Here is a 27,867-nt window from a genome sequence, read left to right as displayed (position 1 = left end):
GCCAATTCTTCCATTGCTGCTCCTGGAGCTGTTGATTTTGGAGAGAGCAAAGGAGACCATGGAAAGTGTGGAGGTGGAGTGCCAACTCCATTCCATACGTAGGGTATGACTTATTTTTTTTTCCATGGGCACAACCATCCGTGCACGAGATCTCTCTGCATCTCTAGAAATTATAATCTGCAAATTCTTCTCCTTCACGCATTGGCTGACTCCAAATTTCAATTGTGTGGCAAGGACGTGGAGCTTTTGGAAAAAGCTTCAAGGAGGAGACGCTAGAAGGCTTGAGAACAAACTACAACATGCGGTAAAAAGCACACTACTATTCTTTTTGAATTTACACCATATGCACACTAAAGCAACCAGGCAAACTACTTTTCTCAATGTACACTCACCAGCCTAGAGAAAATCTAAACAATCTGGGGCATATGCGACAAGGAGACCCTACCCAGAAAACAAGTAACCATTACGTATTATCTACAAGTATGATTTTCATTTTTTGAGTTTCATCTCTGTGATCGCATATGTCTTTGCACATTCTCCACCCCAAGATTTAAGCTTTTGCAGTGGCCAGAATTTCGGGTGAACCAGGAGAGTAAGTCTACTGCACCTAAGTACTTCTAAAATATCAGTTATCAGTACGTCTACTCACTGCATACGTACGAAGATCTGTAAAACTATGACTTTTTATGCATAACTCCTGTTCTCATATGTTCCATACCTCTGTTTTCCTTCATCTATATCAGTAAGAGCTCCTTTGTCAAATTCTAAAACAACTGATTAAGTCTCCCTCAAGGGTATGAGATTGACAACAATAATAAAGCAATTTGATTGCAGCCAAGTATTCCATTATAAAACAATGCATTTAGTTTCAAACCACAAGACATGCATTCTGCCAGCTAAAAATCTACACGATTGTTTTTGTACTGTAGCTTTTGCATTTCCAAATTCAGTTCTGAAAGGCAAATGAATTGAACAATACTGGGTGAGTTGTGACAATTTTGAGTACCTCAACAGCCTCCGCTACAGTAGTTGTCATGTCATACGGAATCTCTTCAAAACTCTCGTCCAAGAAAAACACAATAGTGGTGAGCTTCCTCCCAGCTAGAAGTGCCTCGATTTCTTCTTGAGCTGGGATTGATCTCCTAGCACCTGCTTTGACTGACCTTTTCAAAGCATTCCATGTATTAAGAGCTAATCTTTGAATTTCAGGAGAACTATCTTTGGCATATGCTACATCGTGGACATATTCAGATAGATAAGCTGCAATCTGCTTTCCAGGTGGCATGGCAGAGGCACAGAGGTACATCAGCTCCCATGCTCGCTGCAAACAAGCCCTGCATTACAACCTAACGCATGTCTGAATCACAGTAATCATCCTTTTAATTTCTTGCTCTCTAGACATAGATCTTTCTTAACTTTATAATATTCATATTGGAAGTATCTATCAGCTTGCCTTCAACAGATAGAGTTACCTGTCTGGATTGTTACGCGTTTGTTTTGAGATCTGCAGTAGAACTTCATCGCGAAGCTCAACACGCTTCAAAGCATGTTTGTACAGCTTGGTTAATAATTCCATTTGCTCAGACAGGTCCACTGTAGCTGCTGATGTGTTGGCATCAATGCCAATGTACTTCAGTACATACTGGAAAAGCTTGACTGCCCTGCTCGTGAGATCATTACTCAGTCGTAGCAAGGATGTTGGAATTGGTTCCTGTACAAGAGTTCTGTATTTAACTTATAAACACACTGTCAAATGCAGAAACAGCTACGTGAAAGTAATCAATCTTACACGTTGAAAGCATAGCATGTCCTCCAATGAGTACTTCTCTCGACCTTGTGAAGCTACAGACTTTTTACCAAAAAAGCTACGCCGACCACCTTGAAGTTGCTTTTGCATCGATCGAAGAAAAGTATCAATCTAAAACATGAAAATTGACAGCATTAGAATTAGAAACAAAACACCCCGTACCTCCCAGGGGCTGATCATAGGGAGTGAGGATTGTTTTATGGTTATGCCCGGCCTATGTGAGGTACTTTTACGGTTATGCCCGGCCTATGTGAGGGAGTGGTTATGCCCACCGGTCTATGCCCGGCCCCAGGTCTAGGGTATTTTGTTCTACTGCCAGGTGCCACTGGTTTGCCACCACAGGCCAGGTTCATTGTTTTCTAGTTTCCTCCCCTGTTTCAACTTTCAAGGCCATGCCTGCTAGCAGTTCTCAGTGGATTACTAATATAAAAAGAAGTACCGGAAGGGGTGCTAGACTTTCGGACCAATGCACTTAGAAGTGGAACTCCGTCACTTCGTGTCTCGATTTATTAGTTCTCAGTTGTATTCGTGTCTTTGCTAAGGAGTCACCACCTCACCAGTGGCTTGCCAGTTACATGGCAAGCTCCAATGTCAAGCAAGATGGAATTAGTGAGGAAGTTGTGAAGAAAATGAAAGAGGGTTTTTGCTTTGAAAATGGTCATAAGATGGTTGTTCACATGCTTAACTCCTTGGTTTTGATATGTTTACAAAGCTCCATGATGGGATGTCTTATAGTTTCAAGTGTGATAAGCAGTTGCCTTTTCATAGTTTGGCATACAAGGATATCTTGAATTATATCTTGCATAGACAAGTTATGATTGAGAATGCAAGCGATTTGATGGATGGGGTTTATGATTTGAAGCATGAGGATTTTGGATTGAGAGAGATGCAATATTATGTGTCTGATAGGGGTAAGAAGTGTGCCTATTATGTGGTGAACAAATGGGTTGTTGCATTAAGCAAAGGTGTTCTTGTTTGGTTTATGCTTTGAAAATTGTTCCTGGATGAAATATAGATATGGTTTGGTGAGATCATTTACATTATTCTTCTCTCTTTTGTCTACATGGATGTTTATGGAAGATGAGACATCAAAGTATCGTACAAGAAGCAAGAGTATGTACATGGAACACGTGAAAGTGTTCCATGCTTGTTGAAGGCTGCTTGAAGATGGTCTTTTGTGCTTTTTTTCATCACGCATGTGTATGGATCATGCTTATACAAAGTTTACAAAGGCGGTGTGTGCCAAGTGTCTCTGTGCATGAGTGACAGTTGCACCATGTACGTAGTTTTCTTGTTTTTGTACATATGAGCATGTGCACCCTAAGAAATGACAAGAAGCTTTGAAAATGTGTCAACAGCTTTTGGTCGTGAGTGAGCTGAGGTTTTCATCTGTGGAGAAGGAACCCTGCGCTACTCCAATCTACAGTGGTGGGTGGATGTTTGACAATAGATATGTGTGATCGCGTGCGTGCAAGGGCCCTGCAGCTTGAGTTGAGGGTGTCTCTCTCCTCAAGAGGGCCATGAACGTTGGTGTGGACCTTTGCACTTTCACCTCTCTTTATGTCTTTTGGTGATGAAAGATATGAGAGGTAGAGCTCTCTTGTACACGTATGTCTACAACTCGAGTTTGTCAATAAAAGCCCTTTGTTAAACATGTGAATGGGAAAGTATTTCCCCATGTTCTCCATGGTTTTTCCTAGTTTTTTAGGCTTATGAATTTTTGTATGCATCTAAATTGGAATGGTTTTTTATGAGCTTATGTGCATGTTCAAAAGTAGCTATGGAGCCCATACATGAAAGGGCTACTGAGATAGTGTGAAGCTTGTGGATTTTATGCTCAAAAGTACTAAGGCTTCCCTTTTAAAAAATTAGTTTTTTTTACGAAATTTGGTGGCTTTTTAACTTTCTTGAGTGCAATTGATCATAGCTGAGGCTATGGAAGTATAGAGGGAAGCTAGTCAAGTGTAGGTGAGGATGAGATGTGCAAATTTGTGAGTGGAGATCAGCCCATATCTTCTTGTGAGAGCTACTTTCTTCATCCTCATCTATCATATGCATATGGAGGTGTTATAGAGGCCACTCCCAGCTCCTTCACAACGTCTATTATCCGTCGTGCATGGCATTCTACCTATGAATTGTGTCACGCCAATACAAAAGTGCAAGAAATGTTCTTGATGGTTTTGAAAAGTTGTCATACTTATCGTGTTATGCATTTCAAAGTCTCAATGTCCAATAGACATGCAACATTGTAACGTTACCATATCATATCATATTTGTACTATCGTACAATTTTTAGACGGGGAGAGCAGCAAGAATACCACCACAACGCATTATCTGCAGATAGTGCTGGTTGAAAATAGAATCCAGGGATCACTTCCTATGCAGGAGTCCAATTCATAATCACAAACATCATTGCAATACGCCTCATCAAAGAGGATTTCTAGAGAGTTCTAGAGTGTCTAGATCAGTGATGTCTAGACTTTTTCCTCCCAAAGATCAAAAGACCGAAGCCAGCCCTATAAGACAAATAAATGTACACGAGGATGTCCTCTCGGTATCCAGGAGAATAACAGGTACAAAAATGAAATAAAAGTGCTACTGACAAGAAAAACCCTAAGCTATGAGGAGAGGGGGGTGTTGTAAATATGGGTAGGGCAGGAGTGTGATGATGAAGGGATGGAGCTCTAGATCTCGGGGTATGACTATATACTTGAGGGAATACGATCATGAGATGCATGTATTATGAAAAAAAGCTTTATGAAAAACGGCTCGTTCTTCTTGGGCTTGGGTTAGACACTCTTTGCAGTCAAGCCTATCTCGGGGACGCTCCGATGCGGATTACTCCTCATCCAAGCCTGCCTCGTAGATAGCACGGTTAACTGCTGCTGCAGCATTAGTTCTCTCTCGCTCCCTATGAGGATCGTCTCATGGAACGTGCAGGGATTAGGTGGGCCCCAGTTTCAACGCCAGAGGGGCCGACTGCGTCAGGAGCTTCAACGATGCCTTGTGGGAGGAGAGATTGACCTTCTTATGCTACAGGAGCATCATCTGTGTGAGAGCCGCATTAGACGTTGTGGTCAGCTTTTGTGTGGGCGGTATGAGACATTTTGGCCAGCTGCATTTGGACCTGGTGGCATCCACAGAGGGGTATGTATGACTATTGCGAACTCTTGGCAGCAGGCCATTGTGGACAAAGGGATTATTGTGCCTGGCAGGGCTCAGTGGATCACTATGCAGCTTCAAGGTGCCTCTTGGGCTTCTTGAACATCTATGCGCTCAATGTGACGAGTGCACGAGCAGAGTTTTGGTCTCACATTGTAGAGTCTCTGTCGCAGGCAGAGCAATGGTGCATTGAGGGTGACTTCAACATGTTGGAGGACCCCTCTGACAAGATTGAGGTAGCCATACTACTGTGCATGCAGTTGAGTTGGCAGCTTGGGAAAGGTTATGTATGACTCTGCGGGTTTCAGATGTGTGGCAGCATTCTAGCTTTGTGAGGCCCCCAGAAAACCTGGCCTTCTCTCGTTCGGGCCGCAGAGTGGGAGGAGTGAATCTATCTCGGATAGATCGCATGTACACTAGTGACCACTTCTATGACTTGGGTGGGACAGTCTGCATTCTGGCTAGGACTTCTTTTTTGGACCATGCACCAGTGAACCTCACGGTGACATACAGACAGAGGAGGGGGAGCATGATGCTACGCATCCTTGAGAGGGTCTTGCTGGACTCTGCGCTCAGAGAGCGAGTGGTGGCTCTTTGGACAGAGGGCTTAGACATGCAGGACTCTCCTGCTGCTGACAGAGTGGCCTCTGGACTTGCTCAGCTTAGTCAGCTATTTCTTCAAGAGTCTACGACCCGCCTGGCTGCAACGAGAGAGGAGGAGCAACGTCTCTGACGAGGCGTTGCTTCCTTGCAGAGGATGCAGGAGCAGCATCCAGACATTCCCTGGTTGGAGGAGCAGTTGCAGCAGGCTCGCCAGGAGCTCGCTAGCACAGAGGAGAGGCGCCATGAGTTTGCTTTCCATCAACACGCATCTCAGTGGACCGAAGTGGGTGACAGAGTAACAGGGGCTTTCTTTGAGACAGTGGGGCCCCGACATGCGCATGCCAGGGTCATCCAATTGAGGAGGCCTCCCGGGTCAATTGCTTCAGAGCCAGAGGACATGCGTGTAGTTGCTACTGACTTTTACCGTCACCTGCTGTCAGCAGAGCCTCAGTCAGAGCGTCAGGATGCATGCAGAGAGCAGGTTTGGGCATAGATGCCCTGTCTTGTGACTGAGGAGATGCGCCAGAGGCTTGAGCTGCCTCTTCAACTAGAGGAGCTCCACGCGGTCCTCGGGACACTTCCCCGTGGTAGCTGTGTAGGTGAGGATGGTTTGACTCCCAACTTTTTCTTGGAGTATTGGGACTTGCTTGGCTCAAATCTCTGCAGCGCTTTTCAGTACATCCTACAGACAGGAGAGATGCCTGACAGTATGAGTGAGGGCCTGATTTACCTCGTTCCCAAGGAGGGTGGCTCCTTGGATGAGATTCAATAGTGGCGGCCCATCACCATCCTCAACTCAGCCTACAAAATTCTTGCCAAGGCTCTGAGTTTGAGGATTCAGCCACTTCTAGAGAGCATTATACATGGGACACAGACAGGTGTTGTCAAGGAGCGTAGTATCCTTGACAACATCTTTACTTTTTGGGAGGCTTCAATCCTCGCGTGCCTCTGTGGTGAGGATCTAGTGATACTTCTTCTCGATTTTGAGAAGGCCTACGATAGAGTTGACTAAGACTTTTTGGAGGGCACTCTACGCAAAATAGGCTTCTCAAATGCCTGGATCAGAGGTGTGTTAGCTCTTTACAGAAGAGCACACAGTCAGGTACTTTTGGCAGGTGGTAGAGCTGATCGTTTCATGCTCACACGTTCAGTCAGACAGGGCTGCCCTCTTGCCCCCTTCCTCTTTCTGTTCTATACTAAGGCGATGAGCAGATTTTTGGTTTCACAGCAGGTTGGTCTACATGGCTTAGCGCTCCCTATTTGGGGAGACGAGCTACTGGATGCTAAGTTTGCAGACGACTCAGCTTTGTACTTGGAGGGCCAGGAGGCCAACCTTCACAGGTGTGAGCAGGTTCTTAAGACTTTTTGTTGTGCATCAGGCCCACTGATCAACTGGAGAAAGACAGTGGCTTTCTCCGTTGGTAGTGCTCCTACGCCTGATTGGCTTCCAGGTGAGGGTTTTATATGGATTCCCCCAGAGACTGCAATTAGATACTTGGGTTGTCAAGTTGGCTTGGACTTGTCTCCTGAGCAGCAGATTGCTCCCCTCCTCCTGTCCATCAGGAGGAAGTTGTTACATTGGAGTTCCGCACGACTTTCTCTGGCAGGTAGAGTTGTAGTGGCCAGCCAGGTGTTGTTGGCTACTATGTGGTACATCACTTCTTGTTGGATCTTTTCGAGCTCCTGCATCAGCAAGGTAGAGAGGCTGATCAGGAATTTCCTTTGGTTAGGGCGTGACACTCAGATAGCCCGAGCCAAAGTGGCCTGGCAGGTCATCACTCTACCTTGTTCTCAAGGGGGGTTGGGGATCATAGACCCCCAACACAGTAGAGCAGAGCCCGTCTTGGGAAGTTTGTTGTCAAAGGATTACTTCCAAGGGAGGAGCCCTCGAAGGAGTTTTTGCTTCAACGGCTTAGTGCTAGAGTGCCTCAGACTGGAGGCCCTTAGAGACCTTCGACCAGATGGATTTTCACAAAGATGCGCAAAGTTGGCCGGAGCAGGATACTGGAGGACCATTTTGCTATGAAACTCCTCCGCTCCTAGGAGCAGCTGCGGAGAGACCTGGAGCAACATCAGCCTACTTGCACGGAGGAGCGCCTGAGACAGCCCCTTGTTTGGAACCCCAAGGTAGTAGGCCTTATGTTTCTTGGGGTCCCATGGCAGAGGGTCCAACACACACTTTAGGTGACTTGCTACAGTTCTCAGGCTTTTCAGAGGAGCTTCAAAGCATCCAGCTACAGGGCATGAGAGGGGATGCAGAGCATGTGTCAGGACATACACAGGTAGTACCAGCTGAGTGGGTCGCACCTCTCGAGTCAGCAGCGCCCAGATGGATGGGGGCCTTCACGCGACTGGAGGTTCTCATCGCAGTTCGAGCTTGCTCAGAGACTGTACCCTCCTTGTCTTTCGAGCTACAGGGTGAGGGTCGTTTACACAGAGTTTTAGTAGAGGCCCCACTGGTGGCTGAGTGTTGTTTTCAGAGAATCCGAGTTGTGGGCATCTGTGGGAGGACTTGTGTCATAGATCTTGACCCAGCAGCTCTTGAGATTGGCCACTGGAGGCTGTGGGCTTGGGAGAGCTGTCCACTGGCACGAGTGCAGTGGGATCCTCGAGAGTGGTTTTGGAGGGACCCTTTCTCCTCAGCCCACCATCTAGGTGTCCCTTTCTTCTAGTACACTATTCGACTGGGACGTCACATACTGGCAGCACGGAGAGAGGCTCGACCTGCTGCAGCACCTCATTGGCAGGAGGAGGGTCTCACAGCTGAGTTCTTGACAGCTTTTTGGGAGAGGTTGTAGGACGCCAGACAGCCGCGGCGAGTCACCTTGTTCCATTGGCTAGTTGCACATCAAGCTACAACAGTGAGGAGTTGGCTTGTACATATTGGTCTCTCGCCAGCATGCTCAGCTTGTGACCATCCTGTGGAGAGCTAGAGTCATTGTCTTTGGGAATGTCCTATGGCACAGCACGTTTGGCTTCATGTCCTTCGGCTGATGCCAGCTCTTTCCACAGCGCAGCAGTACACTTGGGGGGCAGTTGCTTGGTCCACTCTCACGGGCCACTCTCACGGGCCCGACACTACAGTTTGAGCTATCCTCCACCAGCAGAATCATAGTGAAGTAGGGGGGTCGACCTACACTTCAATCTACTACAGAGCTTACTCCACAGGAGTGGTGCTGTCACGTGCACACCTAACCCTATGTGCATGTGGACAAGCTACTTCAGGTCCAGGGTTCAGGTCGGCTTAGGAAGTGTTCTAGCACCTTTGTGAGCCTGTGCGCAGGCCATGCATGTCCAGGCACTTAAAGTAGTTGCATATCCTTTGGTTGCACACAGCATGATCATTAGCATGACAGTGAGTACCCATCATGAGCATTTTACACTATACAAAACCCATTTTCCCTATTTTATCCATTTTTCACTTATTATTAATAAGTGACTTTGTTGGGAAATTGGGTAGGGCAAAATTGCTAAGTCCTATAAAAGAAACATAGCGCTAGCACTTTCTGGCAGAAAAGGCAGCAGAAGTTCACCAACTTACAGTGCACCTTCTCAGCAAGACCGGCAAGTGACCTAGCATTTCCAGCCAACAGCAGATCAAGACCAGCGTTTTGGCAACAGTTCAGGCCTAGCGTTTTCAGATTTACCAGATCAACCTGGCGTTTTGCAGATTCCGGATTCAGCCTGGCGTTTTTTGCATCTTGCATCAGCATTTTGCAGATTCCCGGTGTTAGATCAGCCCTTGCATCAGCATTTTCAGTTTTCAGCACTTGGACACCGCAAGATCAACCACTAGCCTCGCAGATCTCACCTACCCACAGCAGATCCTCGCCGCACAATCAGATCAGCGAACGTTTTCAGTTTCAGCCCGCTGTCCGCAGATTTCAGCATCTGCGTTTTCAGCACATCGTTGTCGCGTCGTCGCCATCGCCATCCTCGCCGACACACTGTTAGAATTCAATAGTGAGCAGATTTGCGGATTTCAGCCCCTAGCGTTTTCAGCTTTCAGCCCGTCTCGTCGTCGTCATCATTGTCGTCGACATCGTCGGCAAGTCCATTGCATTTAGACCATTGTACCAGATTTTTGCAATCAGTATGTAAGGATTCTAGGTACTAATCCTTAATTAAGTACTTAAACTCATGATTAAGACTTAAGAAACTTGAGTTGAACTCAAAAACAAGACTTAGAAGAAGTGTGTGTTTGATTGATTAAAAGTGTGATACAAGGGCTCCTTATAGAGGAGACGAACAGATACATATGAAAAGGTATGACCCTTCACGAAGAGACACATCCTTTAGGCGAATAGACATGTCGGTAAGCGAATGGACACATCTATTCGATGAAGAGCCGCAACCATTGGTCGAAGGGACTTGACTGGTCATCGTAAAAGTGTGGCTGTTGGTGAAGAGGTATGACTTTTGGGCGAAGGGTTGTGACCGTTCGAGAACAGGAGTCCTCTCGGGTTGGTCACACTTCGCATCCGCATCTGTAATGAATCAAGAAGAGTGTAGCAAGTCACAATCGTGACATTCCCTCCCATTTAAATTAAAACCCCGTGCTCAACTGAAAGTCATTCGCTCGTCAAAGAACTCTTGAAGAAGGTTAGGGTACTGTTGTACGTCTTCATCCATCTGCCAAGTTGAATCTGACTCATCAAGATCCATCCACTTAACAAGAAATTCTGTTGTGATCTTTTGTCTTGTCTCTTTTTGTCGAACATCAAGAATCTTTTCTGGAACAAGAATTATGTGTTCATCCTCAATTTCTGGCACATTAGAAGATAAGTCGGGAATTGGCGAATCTCATTGTATGTACTGTTTGAGCCAAGAAACGAGGAAGGTTGGATGAAGTTTTCCCCATGAGAGTGGAAGCTCCAACTTGTAGCCGACAACTGAATACTTCTTGATTATTTTGAAAGGTCCATAGAAGCGAGGGCGCAACTTTGGAAAGACCGATTTCACAGTTTTGTAGCGATGAGGTGCTACATATAACAGGACCAAATCTCCTTCTTGGAAATCTGCATGTCGTCGATGCTTATTGGCTTGTTTTTGGTACTTTTGTTGGACACGAACCAACTTGTCACGTACTTGAATAAGTACATCTTGCATTTCTTGAACCAACTGATCTGCTAGAGCTACTTTGTGTTGAAGAACAAAGTTTGTCGGTACAAGAGGAGTATGCCCATAAGCTACTTGGAATGGCGTCATGCCAGTTACTGAATGGATAGAGTTATTGTATGCGAACTCTACAAGTGGCAAATACTCTTTCCATGACCCCAATCGAGTTTGTATGTAATGTCGAAGCATTTCTTCCAAAATTTGATTCACTCTCTCTCTGACCATCAGTTTGAGGATGATATGCTGAGCTGAATAGCAAATTTGTACCAAGAGATTCGAAGAGAGATGTTCAAAAATGTCCTGTGAATTTTGAATCTCTGTCTGAAACAATAGACTTTAGTAATCCATGTAATCTGAAAATGTGTTGCACAAACAATTGCGCAACGTCTCGGGCTGAAGCAGCCTTCTTGCAAGGAATAAAGTGTGCCATCTTTGAAAACCGATCAACCACTACGAGAATCTATGCATTGCCTTTTTGGGAACGAGGCAAAGTAGTGATAAAATCCATGCTGATACTTCCCAATCTTTCTTGAGGTACTGGTAAAGGATGAAGGAAGTTGTTGAGCAACCTTCATTGTTTGACAGGAATGACAAGCTTTGACAAACTTAATAACATCTCCTGCATTTGTGGCCAAAAATATGTTGCGGATAACACTCTGTATGTCTTGTTGATGCATGGATGAGCAGCAAAAGGGACTTCATGATGCTCTTGGATCAAAAGCTTCCTCAATGGCGCATTGTGTGGAACACAAATGCGATCAATGTAATAGAGAAAGTCATCAACAATGGTGTAAGTTGCAAACATATTCATCTCTGCAGGAGTCGGAGTAGAGGATTTAAGAGCTTGAAATGCATCTCCAAAATCTCTATCTGTCAAATACTCATGCTTGAAACAAGCAGGTATTTCCATCTGCACACCAGAAATGGCAAAGTTGATAGCGCGAGGCATGCGGCTTTAGGCATCTGCAACTGCATTTGCAAGGCTTGTCACATATTGAATAATCATATGAAAATTTGCCAAGAACTCAACCCATCGTCCTTCACGAGGATTCATCACTGGTTGAGTAAAAATGTATGTTAATGAATGATGATCTGTCTACACCACAAAATTTGCGCCAAGAAGATAGTGTTTCCAAGTGCGGTAAGCATGAACAATGGCCAAGAATTCCTTGTCATAGACTGGGTATCTCATTTGAATGGAAGAAAATTTGCGGTTGTCAAAAGCAATGATACGTTCATTCTGCATAAGAACACCTCCAGAAGCACGATCTGACGCATCTGTCATTACCTGAAAAGGTTGAGTGGGATCTGCAATAGCCAAGACTGGAGTTGTCGTCAAGGCATGTTTAAGGGCTTTGAATGACTGTTCTGCTTCTTCAGACCATTGAAGTTTATCCTGCTTGGTAAGCTCGGTCAAAGGAGCTGCAATATCCGAGAACTTGTGCACCTTGGTATGATAAAAATTTGCAAGTCCCAAAAAAGAGCGCACATCTGAGATGGTGAGTGGTAAAGGCCAATCCACAATGACCTGTATTTTCTTGGGATCTACTGCAACGCCATTAGCAAAAATAATATGACCAAGGTATCCATCTGATTCTTGAAGAAATCACTTTTCTTCTTGTTGATGTATAGTACATTGGTTCGCAGACTTTGGAAGACAAGCTGCAAATGTTCCTTGTGATCAGCCATCGTTCGACTGAAAACCAGAATGTCATCCAGATATACGATCACAAACTTGTCCAAGTAAGGATCGAAGATTTCGTTCATCAGCGTCATGAAAGAGGCCGGGGCATTGGTTAACCCGAATGGTAATATCAAAAATTCATAGTGACCATACTTTGTGCGAAAAGCTATCTTATACTCAGTCACCAATGTGAATGCGAATTTGATGATACCCTGACTTTAGATCAATTTTGGAGTAGATCTTTGCACCCAATAATTGATCGAATAACTCGTCGATGCGAGACAAGGGAAACTTGTTTTTTATTGTCAACTTATTCAAAGCGATAGTCGATGCAAAGACGCATAGACCCATCTTTCTTCTTGATCAACAGGACAGGAGCTCCAAAGAGACTTTTGCTTGGGCGAATATGACCTTTATCCAGCAAATCTTCTAGCTGCCGCTGTATCTCTTGAGATTCTGAGTATGAAACTCGATAAGGGGCTCGAATTGGTGGAGGTTGGCCGAGGATCGAATCTATGGGATGATCCACAGGACGCCGAGAAGGTAAAGTTGTTGGTAGCTCGTCGGGAAACAAATCCAAATGGGGTTGAAAGAAGGGTTGTTGCAAATAAGCAATGTTTGACGAGGATTTAGCTTCTTCTATTGCACCGGGTTTGACATCATGATTAAGGCAGTAGCACAATCACGTTTTCAAACCAGCCGTTTGACTTGTAAAGCAGAGACCAATATAATGGGTTTGGTACTGAAAAGAAAACGAAGCTCCATTTCCACTTGCTTGTGAAAGAGCCGAATTGGTATCTCTGAAACTGATTATTGGATCATACTCAAATAACCAAGATTGGCCAAGGATCAAGTCGTAATGTGACAAGGGCATAACTGAAAAACCAAGTTGATCCTGGTAATCCTGAATCTGAAAATCCAGCTTTTCAATCCTTTCGTTGCACTCGAGAAAAGAACCATCAGCAAGTTCTACTTGGTAAGCCGCCTTACTAGGTTATGTTTGAAGGCGAAGTTTAGTAATCAAGGATGTGCTGACGAAATTAGTAGAACACCCACTATCCACAAGAACATTGATTGGCTGTTTGCCAACAAAACCAAGGAGGCTAAGAACCTGATTCGAAAGATCCGCCAGAGCAGCGACATGATTTCGAGCATTTCACATTAAGGCACTCACCATCTTAGAAACTCAAACACAATTTGCTGCTTGCTTGCCTTTGTCGGGAACAGGAGGTTGGTTGTGGATAGGTTCTGAAATTGTGGTCTCCATGTGAGAATTCTGATAAGGATTTGAAGGGTTTGGCTTCTTGGAGCACTCATACCACATGTGGTGTCCATTACAAATTGTGCATAATCTTGGACGGTTGGAGTGGGAGGTTGAAGGAGCCGATGAAGAGGCTTGCTGCCCAGAAGAAGTATCCTGCCGAAAATCACGACGACCGTTCCTTCTATGATTGGGACGATTGTGTCGTCGATTCTGATTATTTGCAGAAGATGAGGCTCTGGAAGTGGCTGCTTGTCCAGAAGATTGGGGTCGAAAAGAATTTTGTCCAACAGAGTATTGTCTCGAAGACTGAGGTCCTGAGAAAGAACATTGGTTCTGACCACCTTGTCCTTGATCATTACGCTGTGAAGAGCCTGCAGAATTGGAAGCTCGATCGCCATAAAGGAAACTTCTGAATGGGTGTCGATTATCACCGAGACGCTCGACATAAGCGAATGCAGCATCCAGTGTGGCAGGGTTAAATTTATGGACATCATCTTGCAGGGAAGGCTCAAGTCCATCAACAAAACTATGGAGTTTGTCGGAGGGGCTGAGAGTCTCTATCTCAAGAGTTAGTTTCTAAAACTCCGAGATGTATGCAACCAAGGAACCAGTTTGGCTCAGGCGGCGGAGAGAAGACTGGGCATGAAAATCTGCATTTGCAGGCGCAAAAGCCTTGCAAAGGACACACCGGAATTTGTCCCATGTAGCAGTGATCTTTCCATCTTTAACTCGTCGACGCCACCAAAGGAATCCAGTATCCTTTAGCAGGGAACTTGCCACAGCAACCTTCTTACTTTTAATGAGATTGGTGTTTGCGAAATAAACATCCATCTTGAAAAGCCAATGGTCCAGCACGCGCTTATCGCGCGACCGTTGTATGGCTCGGGCAACTTTGCATCAATTTTCTTTTTCTGTGCTGTGTTTATTATTTTAAAAAGGTACTTTAATTTTGGATTATTTACCTTTGGTTTTGGAGCCTCGACTTGCTCAGGAACGGACTCTGCTAGAGAGGAAATCGAATGTGTAGCTGGCTGCGTCCTCAAAGAAGAAAATGCTTGTAAGACATCCAAACGGGATGCCATCTATGCAAGACCAGTGGAAAGGGCCTCCTGGAGGACAGACATCTGCTCTCTGAGCATGGCTATCGGATCGTCGGGTGAAACAGGAGCACTGCTTGCCTCTGCCATTCTGACAGCTCAGAGGGAATATCTCGGAGAGGCTGGAGAGGTGCGGTTGTCGTAAAAAGGCGAAGCTGCTGCTGATGCTGCGTCGAACTCCTCCAAGGTCCGAATCCTCTACATCTTCCACCTCGTTGATAGGAGGTGTGTCGTCTGGGGTCAAAGGTGTATATTAAGGAAGCTACAGCTTGCTGTGAACCCGAACTAGAGGCCGCTGTGAGATGATATCATTCACTGTATCCACTCAGCACTCCGTTAGAGAATAGGCGAGTGAGGGTACCGTCCCAGAATGTGCTCGCAATGTGGTAAATGAAGAGGTTCGCAACAAATATGTACCACACCACCCAGACCTGTAATCGAGAGGCGTGGCGATGGGTAACATACACCAGATAATTCTGCAGCAAAACTGTTGGCTGTAGTGCAGAAACATGAGCAGGTGCGGGCGCCGGAACGGGTTTGGGAACCAGTATCTCTTCTAGAACAGGTGCGGGTTCTAAAGATGGGTAATCCGGAATGATAATTACTTCGGGTACGTGTGCGGGTTCCGGTTCCAGGGTATCTGGAATGACGATCACTTCGTGAACAAGAGGAGGATTTTCCGGCAAGATTTCTTCAAGGACCTCGTCTATATATGAAATATAGAGAGGAAGTGCAGGCAATCCGTCGTCAGCCATTGTGCGCACACCAGGTGACGGCCAAAATTTGCAACGCTGGAAGTTTGTAGAAGAGCATTCGGCAACAATCTTTCAATCTGGTTCTTCATTGCGCTGGAGTTTTAAATTTTTGTACCAAAAGGTGTCCACTTGCAGTTATTGGACGGGTGGCACTTAAAACTCAAGCGCTGGCTAAGTTTAATAAAAATGCTACGTTGCTGCCTTGCCTTGTGTAGAATTATTTGCCGAAAAGATGCCAGCGTGGGCTGCAACGCAAGGGGTGCCGGGTGAAGAGACATGCCAGGTGCACATGCCAGGGCCGGATACCGCAAGGGGGATGCGACTCTTCATGGTAAAAGGCGCAACCCGTCCACGCGAAGAGGCACCACTTGATGGAGAAACATACTCCAGAATTGCAGCCGGTATGCCTCAACACACATCTCCTGCTCTTGCTTTACCTATTTATTTAGAAGAGAAGGTTTCATGTTACATCATGCTGGGCTGTGTGTATTCCATCATTCTTCTGCTTCCATGCAACTCCGGGAAGGGGGAGAGAGGATAGCAGTGAGGGTGAGAGGCTCACAACCTTCAGGTCCCAGGAAAAAATTTGCTCTGATACCACTGTAAGGATTCTAGGTACTAATCCTTAATTAAGTACTTAAATTCATGATTAAGACTTAAGAAACTTGAACTTAACTCAGAAACAAGACTCAGAAGAAGTGTGTGTTTGATTGATTGAAAGTGTGATACAAGGGCTCCTTATATAGGAGACGAACGGGTACATATGAAAAGGTATGACCCTTCACAAAGAGACGCATCCTTTAGGCGAATAGACATGTCTTTAGGCGAATGGACACATCCATTCGATGAAGAGCCGCAACCATTGGTCAAAGGGACATGACAACTCGTAAAAGGAGTATGGTTGTTGTCACAAACTGCCGACGTGTCAAAGCCTAAAGAATGAAGCCAACTTACGGATGCCGGCCGAGGGGCCTAAACCCTAAGAAGAGCAAGTAACAGAAGAAGTCCTACCAACTTATGGGGACCCCGTCCGATGGGGCCCCAAGTGACATAAAGGATTAAAATAAAGCAAGACCTGCACACACGCAAAAACTAATGCCGTGGCAGATTTTTGAAATATGAGGTTAAGGCTCATTCTCTGGCATGCTTCCTGGAGAAAGTGCAGAGTCTAGAGTACCGGCTTGTACTCTGTTGATGCAATATAAAGAAATACCGAAAGGGGCACCAAGGTTTGGGGCCAATACTCTCTAGGGTGGAATTCCGCCACTACGTGTCGCGTGTCATCTCTCTCTCTCTCAGTTCAGTTGTTATTGAAGTGTTAAAAGCCTGTTCAGTCTGTTCTTTTCTATTGGCACGTGGTGCCCATCTTGTGACAATTGTTGGTGATGAGGTATGACTTTTGAGCGAAGGGTTGTGACCGTTCGAGAACAGGAGTCCTCCCGGGTTGGTCACACTTCGCATCTGCATCTGTAATGAATCAAGAAGAATGTAGCAAGTCACAATCGTGACACAATAGCATAGACCTCTGTCGCCATAGAGAGGGGGGCCCTTGGAGGAAGGTTTGACCACCGTCTAGTGTCATATTCTTCTCTCTCTCTCTCTCTCTCTCTCTCTCTCTCTCTCTCTCTCTCTCTCAACACCATCATTCACAGTGTCGTTCGCTTTGTTTGTGATCATTTGCACTCTCTCACTAAAGGAACGAAAGGCTCTCCCTTTCGTAAGTAAAAGGAACCCTTGAGCACACTTCGGAGCACTCATCTTGAGCAAAGTTCAACATTCACTTCCGCTGCACCTTACATTGGTATCAGAGCTTTGACAGTGTTCTGTATCACTCAAGGAAAGAACCACAAGAAATTTTTTCTGCTTGTTGCGGTCGCACGTAACCCATGTCCACTTGGGCGTGTCGATTCCTAATCGTGTTTTTGAAGAGTGACAGGTAACCCAAAAAAAGAAGGGCTTGTCCGCCCTCCCCTTGTTCCTCTTTTCACTCATTGAGAGCGGACCGTGCACTTAGCGGTCGGCCAATCGACGTGAGGTGGGAAAAAGCAACCTTGGTGTGAGCGCAAGATCGCCAAGGGGTGCACCCGCACAGAAGAGTAGAGCTTGGGTAAGAGAAAAGCCTTCTCTAACACAGATTGCAAGCTAAAGAAAGACCTCAAGAACCTCAAGAACTCGAGAACCTCAAGGACCCAAGAACCACAAGAACCCAAGTTCCTCGTGAGCTTAAGTACCCAAGATCTTAGTGTATGGTCCTCAACAGAAGCGGAATGGATACTTTGCGTGGAGGTGATGAGCATGGAGGTGGCGAAGAAGAATCCCCACCAGGAGGGTTTTCCGACCCTCCCCTTTCCCATCTACACCAAGGGTTGCACCAAATCCTATGGAGGCTTTGGTCAAGACAATGATGGACATGATGCCGTTGCGCCACCTTGGATCGCGAGCGTGATCAAGCGCGCTTGGCGGCCGAGCAAAGAAAGGCAAAATTGGATCATGAGCGCGAAGAAAGACGGTAAGCCTTGGAGCATGAGCGCGAGCAAGCGCGTTTGGTGGCCGAAGCAAGAAGGGTAGCCTTGGAGCGTGAGCGTGAGCAAGCGCGCTTGGCAACCGAAGAAAGACGAGCGGCCTTGCAGTTAGAGCGTGAGGCGCAAAGAGACCAACGCATGCTAGAGTCGGTCCTACAACTACTCACCTCGAAGCCCGAGCCAGTGGTCAAAGATGTTGGTAGTTCAAGTAGCACAAGCTGAGATTCGGACTCCAGCAACCTGGTCACAAAGAGTTGACGTTCAGTAAGTATGACGGTAAGATGGATGCTACTATTATTCACTCTTGGTTGCATCAATTTAATGCTTACTTTGCGACAACTAAGAAGACAGGAAATAGCAAGGTTTTGACGGCAGCAATGTACCTTGCCAATGATGCCATTAATTGGTACCACGCATGGCAAGAGGCACAGTTGACCGCGCACCTAGAGGAAGCCGAAGAAGGCGCGCCCCTTTCCTTCAATTGGCCGACTTCCAAGACAAGCTCAAGGCACGGTTTATGCCACCTCATTACCTAGCACAATTGAAGGACGATTGGCGCGGTCTCAAGCAAAATGGTATGCCACTTATGTCTTTCTCTAATCGTGTTTTGCAGCTCGGCACCCAATTACACAAATCGGATGGTGAGCGCAAGGAGGCATTCCTTTATGGCTTGGACGAGTATATCAAGTATGATGTCGAAGTACTCGATCCAATAGATCTCAACAAGGCGGTACCGATTGCTCTCGCACAAGAGATGAAGCACAACAAAGGAAAGCCTAAGGAGAACAAGTCTTCTCACAGTACGTCTCAGACTCCTTACAACCCACAGAACGGTAAGTCTTCTAGCCAATCTTCCTCTAGTCTTTCACAAAACAACACTAAAAATGAATCTAAGGGTAAAGCTAATACACCTGCTAAATCTAAGCTAGCCCCATATGAAAAAGCTGCACAAGGAATTTCAGGAGGATACATAACGTCAGAAGACCAAGTCATTTATGTTAAGGAAGGTAGATGTTATCAATGTAACACTAAAGGTCACATACAACGAGATTGTCCTAAGAACGAACCTAAAGAACCCACAAAGGAACCCAAAATTCACATCTTCTATTAATGCAATAAGAGAGCACACTAAGGTGTCCCAAGTTTCTCACGATCATGCCGATGCGTCTCTCATGCATTGTTATGGTTATGTAAATGGTCAACGCATTGTGGTCTTCTTTGATTCTGGTAGTATGCATGATATGATTAGCGACTCTCTCGTGAAACATCTGGAAGCTCAACCCATTGATCCCATTAGGACCTCTGGTTTTGCTCTTGGCATGCACTCTTCATTTACGCATGAATGTCCTAATGTGACCGTGTCCATTCAAAATGTCAGTTTTTGTCAAAAGTTTGTGATTTCTCCTCTTTCAGGATACGTTGTGATTTTTCCCATTAAATGGTTTAAAGGCCATAATCCACAAGTTTGTTGGAAAGAAAACACTCTCAGTCTCGTAGTTGAAGGAGCACCTCTCGTGGTTCTTCAATGTGACCCTAAGATACCATCTATGTCACTAATCTCTCACTCTCATATTTTGGACGAAGATAAAACACGTAGTCTCATTCTAGAGAAGCATGATTTGTTGCATGACAAAGCACAAGACAAGACACATGACACAGAACCCGAAAACAGGAGAAGGAGACTCTCTCAATCCTTTCTTCTCCAAAGCACGACACACATGTTTTGCATGATAGAGATGTGATTGTTCACAAGGATGATGGTTTAGATTGTGCTTTTTCTAGTGAAGCTAACCTCATTGCAGATACGATCGATCATGTAGAACCGATCTTGGCTCTTGAGTCAAGGTCCAAGGAACCCACTCAGAAAGTATTGTGTGTTCGCATGATTAGTCAGCACGCATTGTTCGAGTGTTTCATTCGTGACGGTTTCTTGTATTTTCGTCACGGTCTTTATGTGTTCCCTTTCCACAAGCATGCCATATTGTAATACGATGCACATGATTCACTCATGGATGAGCACGGATGTATGCGGATCTCTCTCAAAAAGGGAAAAAGTTTGCATTCAAGAAATTCATATTCCATGTCTCTTCCTTGGCGGGACACGGTCTCAAAAAGAGCACAAGAAAGATTGAGCATCAAGTATCGGCATTTCCATTGTGATTTGCCACAGTTGATAGCTTTAGATCAAAAAGACAAGTTTCAATTCCATTTTTTGCGTGTGTTTGGTGAACAGTTTGGCACTCCGTCACTTTGTTCATCTCCATTGCATGCGCAGTCTTTTCGGAAGAATAGTATTATTCCAGTCACTCTACAGAGAATGGGTAGGTTCATGATTTTGTGTTGGAAGTGGTTTCAGGAATTTTCCTCCTCGGAGATTCTTGAAGCAGGTGACCTACGTCCATAGCCGAAGTGGGAGAATTAAAGCAGCCACAGATCCCTTTGTGACGCTTTCGACGCAGCCCAAAGAAGCAAGTATTGCAAACCTTCATGAGGCTCAAGTATCGCACAACCCACGCATTAGAGTGGGCCGGTGAAGAGTCCTTCCCAGGATTCCAGACGTTGTTGGCGATCTCCCTCGACGCCATACAGTTCGGTACCAGTACCTCACTTTGAAAAGGAGGTGCCGTCACGTGCACATCTAACCCTATGTGCATGTGGACAAGCTACTTCAGGTCCAGGGTTGAGGTTGGCTTAGGAAGTGTTCTAGCACCTTTGTGAGCCTGTGCGCAGGCCGTGCATGTCCAGGCACTTAGAGTAGTTGCATATCCTCTAGTTACACACAGCATGATCATCAGCATGACAGTCAGTACCCATCATGAGCATTTTACACTGTACAGAACCCATTTTCCTTATTTTATCCATTTTTCACTTATTATTAATAAGTGACTTTGTTGGGAAACTGGGTAGGGCAAATTTGCTAAGTCCTATTAAAGAACCTAGCGCTAGCACTTTCTGGCAGAAGAGGCAACAGAAGTTCACCAACTTATAGTGCACCTTCTCAGCAAGACCGGCAAGTGACCTAGCGTTTCCAGCCCCAACAGCAAATCAACACCAGCGTTTTGGCAACAAATCAGGCCTAGCGTTTTCAGATTTACCAAATCAGCCTGGCATTTTGCAGATCCCAGATTCAGCCTGGTGTTTTTGCATCTTGCATCAGCGTTTTGCAGATTCCCGACATCAGATCAGCCCTTGCATCAGCGTTTTCAGTTTTCAGCACTTAGACACCGCAAGATCAGCCCCTAGCCTCGCAGATCTCACCTACCCGCAGCAGATTCTCGCCGCACGGTCAGATCAGCCAACGTTTTCAGTTTCAGCCCGCTGTCCGCAGATTTCAGCACATGCGTTTTCAGCGCATCGTCATCGCGTCGCCGCCATCACCATCCTTGCCAACACAGTGTCAAAATTCAGAAGTTAGCAGATTTTCAGATTTTCAGCCCGTCTCGTCGTCGTCATCATTGTCGTCGACATCGTCGGCAAGTCCATTGCATCTAGACCATTGACCAGATTTGTGCAATCAATAGGATAGACCTCTCTCGCCATACGGAGGGGGGCCCTTGGAGGAGGGTTTTACAACCGTCTAGTGTCGTATTCCTCTCTCTCTCTCTCTCTCTCTCTCTCTCTCTCTCTCTCTCTCTCCCCGCACCATCATTCACAGTGTTGTTCACTTTGTTTGCGATCATTTGCACTCTCTCACTAAAGGAACGAAAGGCTCTCCCTTCCGTAAGTAAAAGGAATCCTTGAGCACAGTACAGAGCACTCATCTTGAGAAAAGTTCAACAGTGAGAGAGAGGAGTGTTGGGAGCTCGTCTACGGCCTAACACTCTGGTTCATCTGGCGAGCTGCTGCTTCCACATCTATGAGGCTCGCCCTGTACCACCAACAGAAACAGTTCGAGATCTTTGGCTAGAGTTGATCCATACTCTCAGAGGATAGTTCAAGAGACTCCTAGGCAGCTCCGACCGCATGCGGGGGTGTAGAGAGTCTTTCCTTCGACTCTGGCGCCTTGGGCCTTTCTTCACCATGGTCCAGGGCGTGCCCACATGGGACTACCGTCCACCTGTGTGGCTTTTCCCTCCTCCCATCTCTTGATTTAGCCTCATTGTACATATATTGTTTTTTCATTGGGAGAGTCTCCCCTTATGATTGTTGTAGCCCTCTCTAGTAGAGGTGGTTGTAGCCTTATGGGCAGTTTCATTAACTAATAGAAGGATCTTTTTCTCGAAAAACATCATCAAAAGTGTAAGGATTCTACTCATGATTAAGACTTAAGAAACTTGAACTTGACTCTCACCTAAGTCTTAGAAGAGTTTTTGTTTGATGAATTGATTGCTTGAAACTGTGATACAAAGGCCCCTTATATTGGAGATGGACAGGTTCATATGAAAAGGTATGACCCTTCACGAAGAGACACATCCTTTAGGTGAAGAGACACATCCATTCGATGAAGAGCTGCAACCATTGGTTGAAGGGGCATGACTAGTTGTCAAAGGAGTGTGGTTGTTGGTGAAGAGGCATGACTTTAGAGTGAATGGTTGTGACCATTCGAGAGGAGGGTCCTCCTGGGTTAGTCACACTTCGCATCTGCATCTGTAATGAATCCAGAAGAGTGTATAATTTAATAACAAGTCACAATCGAGACATTCCCTCCCATTTAAATTAAAACCCAGGGTAGTTATAGAAACTCCGGGAGAAGGAAATGTATTATAGTAGTGTTTCTGCATCCAAAGCTCTAGCTGTTAAGTCCCATGTCATGGCAGTGTTATTGACCATAATTATTTTGCCAAACTGAAAACTGATCATAGTTGCAACTTGTCTCATCTTTGTCAATAGTATCAGTATCACATTTGCAATTTGATTAGTGCTTTTATCAAAGCATTTGTAACTTCGAGCTTTGTCCAAGGAAAGATTGAATCTTTATCTGCTTGGAGTGAAACTATTGTAAACATAGTCGAGTTTTCTGTTGATTGACGACCACTAGTTGGAAATCTGTAAGGTATTCCATTGGTTTGTCTGGAACACTAAAATCCCCTTGAAGGAATGTGGTAGACTGAGACTGAGTAGTGCTTGAAGGTATATCTTATCTGTGGAACAAGTTGAGTCCAAAGATTCAATTGTAGCCACTAAAGTCATGCTGCAAGAGTCTGCATCTGATTTATCGTTTGCATCGCTGAAGGTAAGGAATGGAGTCTTCAAGTTTGAAGAATTATCATTCTTTGGTATCTGTTCAAAGAGAAAGACTTTATTCTGCAAGGGCGGTGACGAGGTGAATTTTCCTGCCTGGATCACGGCCAAAGGAGTCATGTGCTTATCGATTGTCACACAAGAACCAAAATCTTCTGAATCTTTAGCTTTCTCAACGGGTATTAAGGCTTCCGGTTGAGAAGGGAGAGGTTGAAGGAGTTGGTGCCTCTTAGACCTCTGAAGAATCCTCTTGCACAAAATGTAAGGCATTTCTCGCGAGGGGGAACTTGTCCAGCGGTATTCACGACCGAGTACTCGACTAGGATCAGATATATGTGCCACTAAGTAAGCCTATCTTGATATTGCTGATTTCTTTTTAAAATGAGATCCTTTGGAAGCTTCATGTTGCTGCTTCTATTGCTGACGATTACAATAAGAAGTAGGTTGCTTAGAACTATAACATTTCCATGAATATTCATGCCGAGACTTTTGTTGCTTGCACGAAGGTACTTTGTGTTTACTTGTCTCTGAGAAACCATGCTTTGGGAGAGAAAATTTGAGTTCCGCACGCTTTTGTTTGAGTGGTTCTTCCTGGTCGACCATTGAAGCGTCAGAAGAAGATGGCAGAGAAGCAGCATGTGTAGTTCGAGAAGCAGTAGAATGACTTTGGGAAGAGGTTTGCATCTACATCTGCTCCAAGCGAATATTGATTGATGCGAGACTTGTCGAAAGTGCAGCCATCTACTCTTTGAGAACTGCTATCGAGTCCTCAAATTGCCCTTCTCTGTCCAGAGATGTCGGCATGGTTGCTCCTCACAGAGAATAACGAGGAGAATAGAAACTGGAACAGGTGCATAAGCAAGTTCTGGACGGGTACTTCGAGAGCGGGAAGTATCCGGAATAATTATCACTTCGTGAGCAAAAGGATATTCTGGCAAAATCTCCCTCCAGAACTTAAACTATATATGAGAGATACAAAAGGGGTGCCCACGGGTTCTCGTCGGCCATGACTGCGAAATGTCCCGCGCGCAGAAGGTGCACACTGAGCCACCATTGGAGAAGAGCTGAGAGTCGCATGTGAACTTTTCAAACCCTGGGAGGGCTCCCTTTTTAAAAATATATATAACTTTCTTTTGATGTATTTTCACTTGAAAGTGTGGTTTCACATGGGGTTAAATTTGGGTAAAATTGGGAAGGGTCCCTAGAGTTTGAAAAGGGCCAACCTTAATTAACTCAAAAAGGCCAGCGAAAGTGAAATCAGCCAGCGCCCAATTTCAGCAACGCAGAAATTCAGCCAGCGCTTCAACTTGATTTCAGGCCAGTGTAAAAATACTCTGCATCGTAACTCTTCAGCCAGTGTAAATTGTCAACCAGCGTTTCAGCCTAGCGTTTCCAGTGTGCTATGAAAGGGTTCGCCAAGGGGCACGACGCTTGGGGATGAGGTGCGAGCAAAACGGCATCGCACTTGGGAAGGGGTGCGCAAGACAGAAGCCGCGAAGTACACGGTCGAGCACTGTGAGGATTCTACGTAGGCTGCCGCTTGGAGAGTGAAACGATGCGCCCAGTATATGAAGGAGTAGATGGCTGCGACCCTTGGGGGGAAAGGGTGCCAGCGAAGAGGTGCAGCCACCAGCAAAGGGAGAGCCAAGGGTGGTGTCTGTTCACATGAAGGGCACGGACCGGCTTCAAAACAACACATCCCGCTGAAGAGGTGCGTGAATCGATCTCTAGCACGAAATTCCAGCACACTCTGTGGGTGCGCCATGCCTCTCGATATCTGTATTATTTATGTGTTACAGATAGGGGAAATAGAATTACCTCATCGGACGGCCCGTCCGCCTGTGTACCACCGAACGTCGGCTTCCATACAATTTTGGTAAGGGGGAGAAGGGTGGAGAGGGTAGCGGCGAGGTGAGAGGCCCACAACCTTCGGGTCTCGGGAAAAAAATTTCTTTGATACCACTGTAAGGATTCTAGGTACTAATCCGTAATTAAGTACTTAAACTCATGATTAAGACTTAAGAAACTTGAACTTGACTCTGAGATAAGACTTAGAAGACTCTGTGTTTGATTGATTGATTGCTTGAAATGGTGATACAAAGGCTCCTTATATAGGAATTGAAGAGGTGCATATGAAAAGGTATAACCCTTCACGACGAGACACATCCTTTAGGCGAATACACATCCATTCGATTAAGAGCCTCAACCATTGGTTGAAGGGGCCTAACTAATTGTCGAAGGAGTGTGGCTATTGGTGAAGAGACATGACTTTAGAGCAAAGTGTTGTGACCATTCGAGAACAGGGGTCCTCCTGGGTTAGTCACACTTCGCATCTGCATCTGTAATGAATCAAGAAGAGTGTATAATGTAATAACAAGTCACAATCGTGACAAAAAGGCCAAAGGCGGCCTGTAAGACAAATCAATGTACATGAGTATCTCCTTTGGTACAAAATGAAATAAAAGTGTTACTCAGAGGAGAACCCCTAAGCTACATCTGTGCATACCGGCAAGGATTGTGCACTGCTGCCTCCAGCCCGCCTCCCCCCTCCTCGCCATTGTCCTAGCTCCCCGCCTATCCCATCCCGCCTACAAAGCGACTCCCTCCCCCCCATAGCTTGGGCCTTTTTCTCTAAAGATTTTTCGACTATGGAAGTTGCTCCCATGGCCTGAATTGCTCTCGCCACCGTCTACCACCTTCGCCATCGATTCCCCGTCCCTCTAGCGGACATTGATGGCCGCTCCAGCTCATCTCAGAGGCACTCCCCAAAAGCCCCCTCTTCCGACACCACGGAATCGACCATCAGACCTGCTCTCTTGCTGGAAGAGCAAGCGAGCCTTGCAATCAGGTGGAGCACCTCAAGACCACCTCGGTCATCTAGGGTAGAGATACTACTAGATTTAGTTCAAGACCCTCGACGTGGCATTCAAAGTGATCTCCATGAGCGCTTTGGGCATACGTGCGGCTAGATCTTACTTCCGACAATGGCACCATGGTTTTGATCTAACATCAGATTTTCTTCTGAAGGAGGTAGGCCTTCCTATCTCCATCTGCTTCGCCGGCCTACAACGTGAGTACCTTCCACTGTTGTCCAAGATCGGTTCAGCCATTGAGACGGTCTTGGAGTGTCCTCGTACAACAGCTTCAGTCGCGGCTAAGGCCGCGGGACTACCGATGGTTCAGGTCTTGGTTCACGATACGCACATGCTCCCGACAGTAGTTTTATTGCCTAGGGTGAGTGGCGGGTGGATTCGCCAAAGCATGGAAAACTTGGGTCTCCCGAACCAGTGTTTTATTTGCAGACAAATGCGCTATCTCACGAAGGCTTGTCCATGCAAGAGAGCCCAGCCTACTCCACAGCCACAGCCCACCAAGGCTGGACAGTCACATGGGTTTGAGAACCCCCCCCCCCCCCCCCCGGGGGCCCCGGACCTAGGAGGGCCCCACACGTATAGCAGCAGCATCAACTAGTGCTCAGGCACGTGAGGGCTGGCAGCATGTCCCCGGCCGTCGTTCACAGGGTCAAGCTCCTCCCACTAGCCACCCTGGCGGTCACCCTGCTGCAGCTCGACAAGAGTGGGTTCCTACGAGAAACCAATTCGACCCTCTGCAGCAGGATGACAGCTCAGACTTACCCCTCGTGGTTCGGACTTCAACCTTCGGGACTAGCCCCAGAGGGCTATCCAATTTTGACATCGACGGGCGTTGGGATCTCTTCAGATATTCTTTCACGCGCTTTCTTGGTGACCCTTTTGCAGACCCCGATGCTACAGTGCATGTTCTGTTTTTGGCACCTCGAGAGACAAGCTCCCATCCAACAGCAATGAGTTTTTCTTTTCCATACACAGCAAGGATGAGCAGGATTGGACTATGGACACAGTGCTTGGGTGGTTGCGAACCCAGGCCCTATAGTTCTCTCACCACACAAGAGACCTTGGGATCACAGACTTGATATACACCTTGTGGCCACTGACCAAGTACACGGTGTCAGAGCATGATACTACAGGATGTAGACAAGATGTCAAGGCACCGGAGGTGGCCCAGTGTTGCTTTCAGCGGATCCAAGTTGTGGCCATTAGTGGGGGGGTGCTGTGTGATAGACCCTAACCTGTCAGCTCTTGAGTCAAGACACTCGTGGTTATGGATTGGGAGAGCAGCCCTCTGGTGCGAGTGCAATAGGACCTAGGAGAGTGGTTTTGGCGGGATCCTTTCACTCCAGCCCCCGGGGACTCCCTTTTTCCAAGACACAGCACAGCTGGGACATCACATACTCACAACGAGGAGGGAGGCTCGTCCTACTGCAGCGTATCATTGGTGGGAGGAGGGTCTCACAACTGAGTTCTTGGCACATTTTTGGGGCACCTATGGGACAGCCGACAGCCGAGGAGAGTCACTATGTTCCATAGGCTAGTTGCCCATCGAACTACTGCAATTGGGAGCTGGCTGGTGCACAGTGGCCACTCTGCAATGTGTACCACAGGTGACCATCCACTTGAGACGCAGCGCTACTTTCTATGGGACTGCCCCATGATGCGACAAATTTGGCTTCGGATTCTTCGACTGATGAATTTACTTTTGACAGCTACCCAGTACACTTGGGGTGCTCGAGCTTGGTCCACCGGTGACCATCCACTTGAGACGCAGCGCTACTTTCTATGGGCCTGCCCCATGATG

At 46.2% G+C, this 27,867-nt stretch overlaps 1 protein-coding gene across 5 annotated transcripts in view; it reads right to left on the bottom strand.

Moving 5' to 3' along the window:
* LOC147439642 (kinesin-like protein KIN-14I) overlaps nt 1–27,867 on the bottom strand; it is a 175,304-nt gene that overhangs the window by 90,632 nt on the left and 56,805 nt on the right. For all 5 annotated transcript variants that reach the window (XR_015184623.1, XM_086485454.1, XM_086485455.1 and 2 more), the window contains 3 exons: nt 1,790–1,918; nt 1,473–1,711; nt 1,007–1,334 (listed from right to left, as the gene is read on the bottom strand). Coding sequence is in view for 4 of the 5 variants with exons in the window: in XM_086485454.1 (XP_086341580.1) it covers nt 1,007–1,334; nt 1,473–1,711; nt 1,790–1,918 (696 nt within the window). In the remaining variant the exon portion in view is untranslated. The remainder of the gene's footprint in view (nt 1–1,006; nt 1,335–1,472; nt 1,712–1,789; nt 1,919–27,867) is intronic.

This window comes from Adiantum capillus-veneris, chromosome 16 (genome assembly GCF_014529385.1).
Source record: "Adiantum capillus-veneris isolate H3 chromosome 16, ASM1452938v2, whole genome shotgun sequence".
Classification (NCBI taxonomy): Eukaryota; Viridiplantae; Streptophyta; class Polypodiopsida; order Polypodiales; family Pteridaceae; genus Adiantum; species Adiantum capillus-veneris.
The sequence above is the reverse complement of the archived record's forward strand: the minus strand, read 5'-3'. Positions and strand labels throughout refer to the sequence as shown.